This window comes from Lycium ferocissimum, chromosome 10 (genome assembly GCF_029784015.1).
Source record: "Lycium ferocissimum isolate CSIRO_LF1 chromosome 10, AGI_CSIRO_Lferr_CH_V1, whole genome shotgun sequence".
NCBI classification, from domain to species: Eukaryota; Viridiplantae; Streptophyta; class Magnoliopsida; order Solanales; family Solanaceae; genus Lycium; species Lycium ferocissimum.
This window is the reverse complement of record NC_081351.1, coordinates 25041406-25056274: the sequence shown is the minus strand read 5'-3', so window position 1 is coordinate 25056274 and position 14869 is coordinate 25041406. Positions and strand designations below refer to the sequence as shown.

Below are 14869 nucleotides of genomic sequence, written 5' to 3'. Positions count from 1 at the left end.
GGAAAAAACACTTCCCTTTTTTGGGAAGAAAACTCTTCCCTTCGGAAAATTGTCAAGTGCTTCCCGAGCCCTTTAATGACATCAATAGGTTCATCTCATACCTATAAATAAAAGGCTTTCTCATTTGCTGTGAGCACACCAAATTGAAGAAGACAAACACATCCAAAGAGAGAAAAATCTAAGAGAAATACTCTTAGTGAAAGGCCTAAGTAAGAGAAGGTCTTTGAGAGAATTTTGTGTGGTAAAAATTCTTAAGGTGTCACTGGGATTGGGGTTGTGAGGTTGAGTGTTGTAAACACTTGTAATATTTCTTCTTTAATAAGATCTGCTGCAGCGCGTGGACTAGCTCTCACATTGAGGGTGAACCACTATAAATCTCGTGTGTGTTATTTATTCTTCGCTACATCACGGCGTAAGAGGGTTCCCTTTGGTCTAAGGAGATTGGTATTTAAGTGGTCCAGCTGTGACCCTCCAATCTTTCCCCGGGAATCCGCTACAAAAGTCGGATTTGGGATTTAAATCCTAACGAGCGTAACAACATAGGCTTAAGTGAGATATGCCTATGCCAATCGCCATTCCCCCGCATTCCGGAAAAAAATTTACTTGTACTACTAATCCAAGATTTTTCACGTCATCCAATTCGTAAAGGATGAATTTATTGAGTTCATTAGGAATCGGATCGGTAATGATATCAACTAGCTTGCACTTGACTACAACTTCGACGGAGGGGACACCCTCCTTATCAGATTCACGTTTAGAAATGACTTTAAGATTCACCCAAACTTCTACTCCATCACCTGATTTGTATCCATAAATCCAATAATATCCCATAATAGTTTGATTTGGTATCAAGAATCACCCATTAGAACCTACCATAAAGTTTGGCTAATAAAAGATAAATAAATAAATAACCTACTATAAAGTCAGATTTATATCATTTAAAGCAAATCTTATTTGAAGCTAGATTGCCTATAAGTATCAGGACTTATTCCATTCAAAAATTTAAATCATTCAATCATCATTTTGCATTTTCCCATAAGATATCAGATATGACCTAATAAATGGTGTGGTCAAAATCACCTTTGAGGGCAAGGGTTCTCATTTCGGATCTTAGCTTTTTCCTCTAGGGTGAAACCACTGTGAAATTGAATATCTCCCGAACAACCTCAAAGCGAATTATCCTTATTCTGTCCGCAACCGCCTGGGCGCACAACTCGAGTTGGATAAAACAATACTACCAACCTCAGCATCACAAAGAATAGCCAATTCATTAGCTTTCTTCAACAACCTTGTCTTCTTTTTGAAAAAGTAACTTTAGCTTTCTTCAATAACCTTTGCCTTAAGTTACTTTTTCAAAAGAAGGCAAGGTTGTTGAAGAAAGCTAATTAATTGGCTATTCTTTGTGATGCTGAGGTTGGTGTTATTGTTTTATCCAACACTGGTAGGCTCTATGAATTTGTTGATACTACACACCTTTACGGAAAATTCAATTTCACTAAGTTCATGCCGAAGATGGTTGGACCATCGTTACACCATTAATACAGATCACTACTTATGCGACAAGGTGGACATGTACTTGGAAGAAGAAAATTGATTTATCTTTTATGTTTTATTTTTTATGGTTACAAGTAATTATTTTTGTAAAAGTTACCAACATTTAATTCATGAAACTTAATATAAGCAAGAAGTCGGTCCCTATCGAACATCTGATAAAATTGAAACAATATAAAGAAAACTAGTGTAAGCAACGTTCGAAAATGACTTTCATATCCTATTGTTATAGATTGCTAGTAACCGCTTATAAGCTTTAAATTTAGCCATGTCTTTGACATTAAGATTCACCCAAACTTCTATTCCATCACCTGATTTTGTATCCATAAATCCAATAATATCCCATAATAGTTTGATTTAGTATTTAGAATCACCCATTAGAACCTACCATAAAGTTAGGCTAAAAAAGATAACTAAATAAATAACCTATTATAGTCAGATTTTATATGATTTAAGGCAAATTTTCGTTGAAGCTTGATTATCTGTAAGTATCATCACTTTATTCCTTTCAAGAAATTAAATCATTCAATAGTCATTCAAGTTAGTTTCAAATACTTTATAACTGTTGCACTCTTCCATAAAATAGCAACTATGACCTAGTCAAGTGTGTTATCAAATCCCATTCGAAGGCCCAAGGGCTCTTATTTTGAATCTCAACTTCTTCCTCTGGGCTGAAATCACTAGTGATATTGAATATCCGTTGCAGCAGCTTCTGATCTACAAATAGATAGTTTCAAAATCACGTGATTTCACCCCAGAGAAAGAAGCTGAGATCAGAAATGAGAACCCTTGGGCCTTTGAAGGGGATTTTGACCATTCCTATGACTAGATCATATTTGCTATCTTTACTGTTTTTCATTTAGCAAAGTACCTTTTTTGTTTCCCTTTTGAGCAGAGGTCCGGTAGCTAATAAGTTATGGTATGTGTTGAGGTTTGTAAGCAAATTACTTTTGGCAAGTTTAAGGGACGTCGATGTATTCAACATGTTTGTTTCTCCATATTATATCTCATGAATTATTTTACTTTTGTTTTAGTTGGTATGTGTTGGAATATTACTATTGATAACTCTACTCATAATAGGTGCTAATTAGTCTGTTAACGAATTCTTGACCTAAACTTTATTAATTATCTATAGATATACCATTATAGGTGTAAAAAAAATACATGTTCTGAACATTTCTAGTTCGAAGCTAATAGCGAATAGGATTTGAGTAATAAAGAAATAGTTTTTGGCCCTCCTAAAACAGTTTTTAGACTATCGTAAGAAATTAATGAAACCTAGTATAAGTAAGAAGTTGGTCCATATAGGACAGCCGATAAAATTGAAGCGATACCGAGAAAACTAGTATAAGCAAGACGTCGAAGAGTGACTTTCATATCCCATTGTTATAGAAGGCTAGCAAGCCTTATCGACTTCAAATTTAGCCATGTCTTCGACTTTGAGATTCACCCAAGCTTCTACTCCGTCACCTGATTTTGTGTCCATAAATCCAATAATATTCTTCGTAGCGAGCCGACCCGACCCGACCCACATCGGCTTGCCCCATCCAAAATCAGCTTCATACAGGGGAAATGTACACAAACTTGAAAAACAAAGCAATACCATATGCCCTTTTTTTTTTTCATTTGCTCTCTCTTGGAGCAAATTCAAGTGTTTTATATCATTTTTTTGAAGTTGTGATACAAAATCACTGTTAATATCTAGCATTGATTCTCTCACTTGGTTCATAAACTGAAAAACTTCGTCTTCGCCACCTTTATCGAAGAACGGTAGCACAAGCGCGGACCGCATTATGTTCCCAAATAAAGACTCGGGCAGCGGCGGATCAGCCCGGGTCCGCAAATTTACTGAATGCGTAACAGCATAAATTTTGTTCGGGTCCTTTACGGGATGAACGGTCGCCATGAAACGGCTCCACAAAAATGCGGATAAAGCTAGAATCCTCGAAGGGCGTCGTCCTGTTCTCTCGAATACGCTGCCCTTCATCCTGTTTTGATCTGCGTACTCATCTCTAAGAGCCGATATATCGGAGTTAGAAAACACGAATCGTTTAGTCACGATGTTTTCCTGATGAATTTCCAGGTACGCGTCCTGAACCAGGGACGCGTCCTTGGGCGGAAAAAGTGTTGCAGAGTCAAATCTCGGAGAAAAAAAGGGGGAATGACATGTGCCATCATAATCGCGACGTGCAATGGCTGCCCAAGTGTTGATAAACATGAAACACGACGCAGCGTCAGCTAGCTTGTGAGAGATGCCTATGCCAATCGCCATTCCCCCGCATTCGAAAAAATTTACTTGTACTACTAATCCAAGATTTTTCACGTCATCCAATTCGTAAGGGATGAATTTATTGAGCTCATTAGGAATGGGATCGGAAATGATATCTACCAGCTTGCACTTGACTACCACTTCGACGTAGGGTACACCCTCGTCGTTGCAATCGACATAAAGGTTGTTCACGACACGCCCTGCTAGAGGGTAAAATTTCGTTAAGGCCTCGGATAACGATAACTTTATCTTGTCTGAACACTCTGTGTTGGAAAATCGGTCACTCGTGGGGTAAAAATAAACGAGGGGCATGAAAACGGGCGGAACTATTTGATCAAGATATGAAAGGCTATAATGGCGAAGTTTGTCCGGAGTTGGAGTACATGGCTTGATTAATGTTTCCTTGGAGACTACTTCTATTTCAACCTTCATTTCCTTTTCTTTCAAACCTGCTCTCATTTCGAGTCAAGAAAAAAACGGATCGAATGGCACGATTCCTCCGTCACCTCAGAATGAAAAGGGGTGATCCGGTAGTTCTCGTCTATTTTCGAGCAAAATATCTGCCTAATTAATCTGTAAGTGATTTATCTAGTATTTGTAGTATTGAGTAGTTAAATAGACTAGGGATTTAAGAAGCATATAAAAGAAGAGACATATAGCCGTTCTCTAATTTGAAAAATGTAGGTTTCTCTTGTCTTTGTATATCTGAACTTAAGCATGAGAAATCAAATCTCCACTTGGAAGCAAAAGATGGAAATTCCCCTTTGAAATTTTATGTCCATACAACTAAAGAACGAGCATTATCAAATAAATAAATATTTTTTTCGTCCAACATAAATAAATAGAACTATAAGAGGGCAAAAGAAGCGATAAAATGCAAGCAACAAGCAATAAGAAACAATAATGTTAATAGAAAATGTTTAAACACTGATTTGAAAATGTTTAAACACTGATTTTGGCCCTCCTGATATTTTACTAACCATATTTAACCTTGATCAATTAAAAACACGTGCTCTCGATCCACATACGTAGTAATATGTTATATTTAGATTATTTCTAAACTTATATTACCTCCAAACAGAGAAATATGCAAATTAAACATAACACATGATTAATTAAATGATTAAATAGGCGATAATTTGTCAAATTTGTGAGATTCACAAGTGGAAGGATAAATATTACATATTTCAATTATAGGTTAAATATGCGAAACCAAATACAAGAACCAAAATCATTATTTCTTGATGATTCAGGAACTAAAAGCACACAATCTCCAATATTAAATGACCACCATAATTATTTGTACCAAGATAAGGACAAAAATAATTTTCCTGGTCAACAGCTGGGTCTCTCTCAATGGTCCAGAATTATCTATTTGCTTAATTTTTCCTGAAATAATGCAGCCACACAAAAACAGGGTTATTTTCTTTTATATTCTTCTAGCTGCAGGCCTAGGACGGCAGTATACCACAGCACCAAACGTACCATTCATGTTCCTAGCTAAAATAACTTTCGATTTTATTGTTCAAAAAATTCAAAAATGATTTTACTATTTTATTTCTACAACTTGAATGATCATCGAAGTAATTAATTCATTGAGTAAGCAATGACCGTATATAACAAAGAAGATTTATGTCAGGCAAATATGTCACCCACGTGGCATGACATGTCGATAGAGACCTCAAAAGATGATCTCGATGATGTAACAACTACATCAAAATCACCTGAATGTCACATTGAGTTAACCACCACAACAATTATAAACTGTGGTGAGCATCTATTACTTTTAAGCCACCGTCTAAACTCTCTTATCAGTTATTGCAGTAGCACAGAAATCCGAAACATGAAACTGCAGGGGGGAAAAATTCTTATATTACCCTTTCACTTCAAGATGTTAAGTGATACATTGATTAAGCTGACAATTAGAGGGTATTAGTGTGATGAAGGTAAAGCACGCCAAATATTGGCAAGCAGCATAGCTCGACCCCGGGAAGAGGCGGACATCTGTTGAAGTATGATATTCTTGACGGGATCAGCTGCCGCCTCACCAGCACGAGCAGCAAGCTCCAAATACACCACAGCTCGCATCATCTCCCCTTCCTGTTCGATGTGAGCACGAGTGGTTATGAAGCCTAACTACAGAGTTGTGGGGCATCAAACAAGGGATAAAATTAGCAAAAGAAATAGGATATAAAGAACTACAAGTGGACATACAATATCATCTTCTTGCAGTCCAGCTTATCATCATCTTTGGGCTATTATTGAAGACGGTTAGTTTTTGCTAGAGACTATTGTTCAAATTTGGAGAAGGCAAACAACCACGCCGACTCCCTAGCAAATGAAGGTCACAAGCATGCAAGAGATCTGATAAACCGGGAAGTTTCTCTGAAGGAAATGGAGTCTCTTCTCCTAGCAGATTCTATCCAAGTAGTTATGAAAGATTCTAAGTAAATTATTTAGTCTTTTCCAATGTAACCAAAAAAAAAAAAATGAAGAAGAAGAAGAGCACGAGTGGTTAAAAGTTCAAAGGATACAAACAACCAACTATGTTTCAGTCTCGAATAAGTTGGGTCTGCTAAATGAATCCTAACTGGCCATGTTACTCAATTTAAACTCATCTCAGAATAACATTGCATGTTCACAGGCTAGTGGGAAATAAGAAGGAATGAGATTCAGGGCCGGGGTCGCAGATTCTTTAATTGAACTAGACAAGGAGTGAGGAGCATATATGACTAGTTACCGAAAATAGACTCCGCCCGTGCTCAAGCTGGGCTTTGCTATGACCTCGATCCGCTGCTCTCTTCATCCATTTCCTTGCTAATTTATGAGACTGCATTAAACCTTCTCCGACCGAGTAGCATAATGCAGTGTTATACATAGCACGGACATATCCACCTTCTGCTGCTCTCAAATACCACTTCGCCTGCGCAACGAAAGAAGAATCTTTTAATTATAGTTCTCAGTAGTCCTATTTCTGTAATTTAAACAGACAGTTGAAACTATTTTAAGCACCATCAAAGTTCCCAAGACCTATATCTGTAATTTATACAGACAGTTGAAAACTAGCAAGATTTTTTGCGCCATAATGGTACACTTGAATATTTGAGTTCAACATCCATGGAACAAAGTTCAAAAGAAGGACTTGAACTTTTGAATTTAAGGGCCTGTTTGGCCATAAACCTTTTTTGCAAAAAGAAAATCTCAAAACAACGTTTAGTAATACTATTGGACTTATTTTTTGAAGAGGAGTTTCAAGTTCGAAAAAGTGGGTTTGACCATTTTGTCAAGTGATTATTTTCCACTCACAAAACATCTACCTTTTTTTTCAAGTTAAACGCATGTCCAAACACAACTTTAAGTTCCAAATAACCTTTTTCAACTTTTTCTCAAAAATATCACATTTTTTATGTCCAAACACCTACTAAGAAAGCAGATTTCTATTTTTCTTTTTTTGTTGAAATCTTACTTAATGCCTTTTTGAGAAATTAGTCAGGTAAAGAGGAATTTGTTTAGACAGATGTTAATCTAAAATAGCTTTATTCTAAGATAAAAGTTGCAAAATCTCCTACTGCATGCTGTAATTTAAAACTAGCAAGGAGATGTAAGTTACAATTGACATAGGAAACTCCAGAACTAGATTCTACTAATACTGTGCAAGCTTTTTTTATATTAAGTAAATAACTTAAATAAGGTAAAATTCACATACCGCTTCCTGGAGATTATTGTTTGGACCATGACCTTTATGTAAAGAAAGTGCAAGTTGGTACTGAGCTCGAACATGGCCAGCAACAGAAGCTTTATACAGCCATTTAACAGCTTCCTCAGGATCTGGAGGATTAGCTGCATAGAGTATAAAGAGATCAGAATGAAAATTATAGGTGAAATTTGTTGATGGAAATGAATCTTAACGTTTATCAGCAGAAAGCCTAACTTAAAACTGTACAAAATGCAAATTTTCTGTGGGGTACTCTTAATGATCAAGTTTTAACTTCACATGTGGTATCTCTTATTTGATAACATTCACATGTAGCATGTTTGTAGGAGTCACATTAATAACTGAGATCAATGACTTCGTCGGAGCCATGTTAAACTTTTTTCTTGTAACCGAAAAATCCCCGGCAGCCTGTTATGCACGGTTTGAAACTCATTGGATAATGAGTCCGCCCCTCTACCCTTCTCTACTAAAACCTTGGCTTTTGTTTGTGTCAGGGTGCGAACCCATGACGTGCGCAATTACGCATTGCATTCTTACCACTTAGACCAAATCCCTTGGGGCGAGCCATGCTAATATTTGAATCTGGAACAGCCCTAAAGACGTCAATGCTTTCACATGAATATATAAATTACTATCAGTTTGGTAGGAGCCATGTCAGCAATTGCAGGCAAGGCAACGAGATTCTAGAAAACAATAATATTAACAATAACAACAACAAGAACAAAAAGAATATACCATGAATGAAAATTAATATTTTGGTAGATGCATTAACATTAGAAAAAACACTTCTAAAATCAAGTCGGCCACATCAAAATAAAAATATAGGAAAACAATAACAAATGTGCAGCCAAGGGTGTGTACTAGTGGTCAATAAAATGGGTTTAGATCCATAAGGTCAATTCCTGAACCTGAGAGTCTTGGCGGGATGAGATCCAGAAGGTCAATTCCAGGTCAATAAAGTGCGTCAATTCCAAGCAGAGGCAAAAACATGGCGATTTCTTCCCAGCCGTTCAAGTCTTGGTGGATAGAGTTACCCGGTATCTGTGCTAGTAGGGGATATTAGATAGCTAATGAAATTGTTGAAGTGTGTGCAACCTAACCCGACACCACCCAAAAAAAAAAAAAAAAAAAAAAAAAAAAGATAATGCGAAAAACCTTAATACCTTGCAAGAGGAAAAACCCCAAATTGCACTGACCAGCAGGATCAACAAGTTCAGCAGCCTTTCTATACATACAAATCCCTTCTTCTCTTCTCCCCATTTCCAAATAAACTAACCCAGCATGAAACATAGCTAGCGTCGAACCACGAGCAGCTCCTTTAAGGAAAGAATCAAGTGCTTTAGCTAAATTACGTTTAACCCCATTTCGTCTATGCTTAATCTATTGCCCCAACTGAGAAAAAGCATAGATTCTCTTAATGGTCCAAGGGCTTCGCACCAAGACTTGCATAACTCCATCCAGTTGTTTGGTCATAAAAATGCGAAAACTAAATCTCCACATAAAATCTAGCATAAGTTATACCATGTTTGGTTGGTCTTTTCTCTTTCCACATAAAAAAAAACATTGCTAATCCAACATTTGGCTCATGTATTTCTTTTTTCGCATAACTAATACATGTACAAGTTATGAGGGCATCTATGTACATTATTTTCTACAGTATAGAAGATAGAATAACTAATACATGAATAAGTAAACTCTGGATAACTAATCACTGAATTAGTAATACCTGCATAACTAATCCTGCATTACTAATACTTGCATTAATCATACTTGCATAACTGAACACAAAAGCGCGACGAATTAGATAATGCAAGACTCTGAATACCTTGCAAGAGGGAAAACCCCAAATTGCACTCACCAGAAGAGTCACCAAGTTCAGCAGCTTTTCTATACAAATCAATCCCTTGTTCGCTTCTCCCCATTTCCCAGTAAACTAACCCAGCATCCACCATAGATAACGTCGAACCACGAACAGCTCCTTTAAGGAAAGAATCAAGTGCTTACGCTAAATTACATTTAACCCCTCCACGTCCATGCTTAAATCGCTTACCCCAACTGAGAAAAAGCCTAGATTCTCTTAAAGGTTTAAGGGCTTCAAACCAAGACTTGCATACTAGAGAAACTGAGCGTAAATTCGGTAGTGTAAAAGTAGCAGCAATTTTCAAGAGAGCATCGTTGGGAAGCTGAGAAAAGTCGTGATTGCAGTAGTACTGGTTGCTATTACACTTGGAGGAAGATGCTTGTTGGACTGATATTGGAGTGATTAATAAAGGGTTTTTTTGTTGGGTGATTTTTCATAATAATTTTACCTCGCACCCTATTTTTCTTTATAATATTTTTTGATGATATGGGAAAGCCGTTTGCAATTCGCAAACCACACGGAGAGGTAACCCCGCACTAGGCAAGCCCGTGCTGATCCCCTGTTATGTCGTGGCGGGGGTTTCGAACTTGAGTTTCTTTATAATATTATAAGTTTATTCTTCATAATGCTGATGTGTGATGTTATGTAATGTCAGAAAACGATACAATCTGTCCAAATCTCGTATTCATCAAAACAATACAACACAATACAATACGATACATTATGAAACTAAATGTATCAATCATCCAAACAAGCTCTATGTCGTGAATAACATAACCAACAATCTCCAATACCTTGCAAGAGTGAAATCCCCAAATTGCACTGACCAGAAGGGTCACTAAGTTCAGCAGCTTTTCTATACAATCCAATCCCTTCTTCTCTTCCCTATTTCCCGATAAACTAACCCAGCATCCACCATAGCTAACGTCGAACCACGAGCTGCACCTTTAAGGAAAGAATCAAGGGCTTTACTCAAATTGGGCTTAACCCCACGACGACCATGCTTAAATCTCTTGCCCCAACTAAGATAAAGCACGGATTCTCTTAAGGGTCGAAGGGCTTTGCAACAAAACTTGCATAGCTCTATCCATTGTTTGGTCATTAAAATGCGAAAACTAAATCTCAACATAAAATCTAGCATAAGTTATACCATGTTTGGTTTGTCTTTTCTCTTTCCACATAAAACAAAACATTGCTAATCCAACGTTTGCTTCATGTCTTTTTTTTTTTTTTTTGGCATAACTAATACATGTATAAGTTATGAGGGTATCTATGTACAATATTTTTTACAGTTTAAAAGATAAAATAACTAATACATGAATGACTAAACTCTGGATAACTAATCCCTGATTCAGTAATACCTGCATTACTAATCCCTGTATTACTAATACAAGCACAACTCTAACCAGCAACTAAACGATCCCTAACTGAACATAAAAAGCGCGAACAATTAGGTAATGCAAGAATCTGAATACCTTGCAGAGGAAATCCCCAAGTGCACTGACCAACAGGATCACCAAGTTCAGCAGCCTTTCTATACAAACAAATCCCTTCTTCTCTTCTCCCCATTTCCCAATAAACTAACCCAGCATCCACCATAGCTAACGTCGAACCACGAGCAGCTCCTTTAAGGAAAGAATCAAGTGCTTTACTCAAATTGGGCTTAACCCCATTTCTTCCATGCTTAAATCTCTTGCCCCAACTGAGAAAAAGCATAGACTCTCTTAAAGGTTTAAGAGCTTCAAACCAAGACTTGCATACTAAAGAAGCTGTGCGTAAATTCAGTACTGTAAAAGTAGCAGCAATTTTTAACAGAACATCATACGGAAGCTGAGAAAAGTCGTGATTGTTAGAGCTGGAGGATGATGATGAAGTTTTAGTTGGATGATTTTTAAGAGGGGTTTGTTTTTTTATGAATGGGCTGTCCAATTTGGACTTGGATGGCCATGTTCTTTGTTTCATTCAGGTGGAAGGAATACAAGTTGAGGAAAATTGGAGGTGAAGGGTGGACTGTGGGGGAGCTGTGTATGTTCTAGTTCTTTTTCAAAAGGTGCAAAGGTGCAAGGATAAGCCAATTTTACGATTTAGAGCGGATATACATCTTCATAAAATGGTGTAAATATATCATTATAATTATAAAATAGTGTAAATATATTCTTTTTATTGGCGGGAGGTTTTTTTTTAAAAATCATTTAGGTTATTTTGTAATTAAATAAATGCTACGTGACTTTACAATAAGTCTTCCAATTTTTTTTTAAGGGAAAAGGGTCAAAAATACCCCTCTACTTTGAAAAAAGGACTAAAAATATCCTCCGAACTTATTTTGGATAAAAAATACCCTTCCCATCCTTAAAATTTTCAAATATACCCCCGCCTTGACGGAAATTATCCGCCAAAATAACCCAAAATCATTTTTTGAACCCCACTCCATCATTTAAACCCCTCTTAAACCCGACTTTAAGAGGGGTTTGTTTTTTTATGAATGGGCAAGTGGCGAAACGAGGAGGGCCGTGTTCTTTGTTTCACTCAGGTGGAAGGAATATAAAGAGGAGCGGAAAATTGGACGGGAAGGGTGGACTGCGGAGGAGCTGTATATATTCTACTCTCTCTCGTTCACTTTTCTTATCATTTTTGATTTTGCAGCCCTTTAAGAATTACTCTCTTCATTTCATAATAAGTGTTACCTTAATAAAAAATACGCATATTAAAAAACTAATAATGCAATATTAAATTTATCAAATTATCCCTATATAATAAAAATTAATCACTTTACTTTTTTATTAGAGCATGCACAAAAAGTAAGCCTTTTAACATTGAGAATTTGACAATATCAAGTTATTATGTGGCTTTTTCAATCATCATTTAGATGTTATTTTATTGTTTAAAGGTAGAATTGAAAAAAACTAGTCAATTTATGTCTTGGTTTTCTAATGTGACACTTATTATGAGACGAAAAAATTTGGCTAAGGTGACACTTATTATGGGACGGAGGAGTAATAAATTAACTATGTAATTTACTGTAATATTCATATTAATTGATGCATAGTCTCATTGAACTTGGAGAATGAGTTGAAAATGAGTAATTAATATTAAGAATAAAATAAGAAAAAAAGGTTTGTCTTTACTTGGTGCGCTATTTAAAATGAACAGTAAAAGTGAAAATATATTTTTAGTATAATGGATAAGTAAAAGTGAATGGAGGGAATAGTTCTTTTTCAAAAAATTGGGTAGGAGAATTCGGGAACGGAATTCTGACTTGGAAAATAAGCTCGGGTGAAAGTTTTTAAGTATAATCGGCGGGATTCTTAACCACGGCTGTTTGGATGGTTGTTTTCATTATTGTATTATTTTGTTTGTTTTTATTATTCTTAAAATAATTATATGATGTTCTACATTCATCGCGTTGTTATATAGCCATAAAAAAGCTATATTTCATTCAGGAAGGCATACAAGGAGGAGAGAAAAATCGGAGGTGGGATGTGGAGGAGCTGTGCATATTTTTTGTCAAGTCGTTTGAAACGCATCGTTCATATGTCTGAGTAACTATTATTCCAAAAAAAAAAAAAAAAAAAAAAAAGAGTAAAAAGTCAGTAGATTTTTTTTTTTTTTTTTGGCGCTATTTTTTGAAGAAATATTTTTGACGCTATTTTTTTGGAGGAAATATTTTTGAAGTAAAAAAGTCAGAATACTTTTTTTGGAGGATATCACTGACCACTATCTTAATTTCCGCCTAACATATTATTATTTTAATTTTTAATAATAGTTTAATTTACCCTTATGAACTAGTTGTCAAAAAAATTCACTGCTTACCATTTAAAAAGTATAGACCCTCTTATTTAAAATTCGGAATCCGCTATTTTTTCTTATGTCCCGTAACATGGCACTTTATTAAGGGAAAGTATAACATTGTTCATCCGAAACAATATTTTGGTTTCGTCTTTCTTTGTAAAAGTTTAAGAGTTTCTATTTTTTTTTTTTTAATTTTGAGATCACTCCCAAAATTTCTGCAATAGAGAAAGAATTATTATATACAAAAGTCAAGAAAAATATACAAAATTAGTCAATCTTATGTGAGATTTTAGAAATTCTTATGAAATATATTTAGATGAAGGAATTGTTATTATGTAAATTATCAATTATTTATGTGTGCTATTTACGTTCTAAAATTACATCATAAAGGAATTATGGGTTGAGGTGGAAGAAGAAGGGAAAGAGAGGGGGTAAATGGATTGAGGTGGTGAGGTGACGTGTTGCGTATGATGTCATCTGAAGTTGTATCAAGCGTCGCGTCAAATCTTATGTCCATCTTGGACAATTTTAAAAAGAGGAGGAGTATATTTAAAAAAGCTAGAAAGTATATGAGAGGGGTATATTAAAGATAAAGTATAAGAAAGAGTATATTTGAATTTCGAAAATATAATGAGAGGTATATTTAATCCTTTATAGTGGTATATTTGACCCTTTTCCGTTCTAACTATCCTTTTTTTTTTTTTTTTGCTTGCGGTGCGGCCCGTGATGTTGTGGTCCTTCGATGACCAATAATTGTTTTCTAGCAAACTCCAACATTTGTGCTTTTCACGTTGTTAGGTGAATACAAACCTTAAACTTAAAAGAGTAAATTTTATCTTCATAATTAAACGGTAAAACGTATTTCGTTTGACCATTTAAATACATACTTTTTACCACATTTAACTAGACACAAAGTTTAAACACAAAGAAATATTTTTGAAAATTATGATTTAAAAAAAAAAAACTTTGTACATTATGTAGATATAAATCATTTTATTAAGGGACAATTTTATTTTATTTTTAACTTTGATTGTTTCTGGTTAGAGAAAGGTTACGATTTTTTTGGGCTAAAAAGGAAATTGTACCACCAAATTGTATTATATCTGCCCTTAACACTAATAAACCTTCCAATGTGATATAAGTGTACTTTACTTGTAATTTTTCAAAGATAAGGTCCAGACCTATGTTTACATTCATTTTTTTTTTAAATTTATAAGTAAAATTATATTTTAAAATCCTGTAACAAATAAAAGTAGATTGCATAAAGAACCAGTTTCATAACCTTTTTAATTGTTTTTGCACTTTTCCCTGCAAAGATGTGATTGAAAAAGATTCTAAAGTTTTTCAACCTAGAAAGAAGTCAATTATGTGACAAAAGTAAGAGGTCCTGCAAATCTCCATAACTTACTGAAAAATAATTCATCAACAGGAAAAGACAGTCAACATATTAAATAAGGACTCAAATCGTCTACATAATCGAATAGCCTCTGTGCTTATTCATATTGCTGCATGAATTCATCGTTGAACTTTTTGAAACTAGCCATTATTGCAGGCATATCTTCTTCTGCTGGCAAGATAGTTGTCCTTAGGTGGAACACCCTACATATAGAAGCAAACAAGTTTAATAAATTGGCTTTAGTTAAGCTAATTGGACGGAGCATAACGTCTTGGAAATGATTTTATA

At 35.3% G+C, this 14869-nt stretch overlaps 2 protein-coding genes across 2 annotated transcripts; both read right to left on the bottom strand.

The window, feature by feature from the left end:
* Positions 1-2947: 2947 nt before the first annotated feature.
* LOC132034749 (stemmadenine O-acetyltransferase-like) lies at positions 2948-4252 on the bottom strand. The gene has a single exon (XM_059425111.1). It carries the CDS (start codon positions 4250-4252, stop codon positions 2948-2950), a length of 1305 nt encoding a protein of 434 aa, XP_059281094.1.
* A 1344-nt stretch (positions 4253-5596) lies between these two features.
* LOC132034748 (F-box protein At1g70590-like) lies at positions 5597-11358 on the bottom strand. Its single transcript, XM_059425109.1, has 6 exons — positions 10904-11358; positions 10191-10225; positions 8699-8851; positions 7527-7660; positions 6561-6743; positions 5597-5920 (listed from the first exon to the last, which is right to left on the bottom strand). Exons 1-6 carry the CDS (start codon positions 11356-11358, stop codon positions 5753-5755), a joined length of 1128 nt encoding a protein of 375 aa, XP_059281092.1. The 3' UTR covers positions 5597-5752.
* Between the last annotated feature and the right edge of the window lie 3511 nt (positions 11359-14869).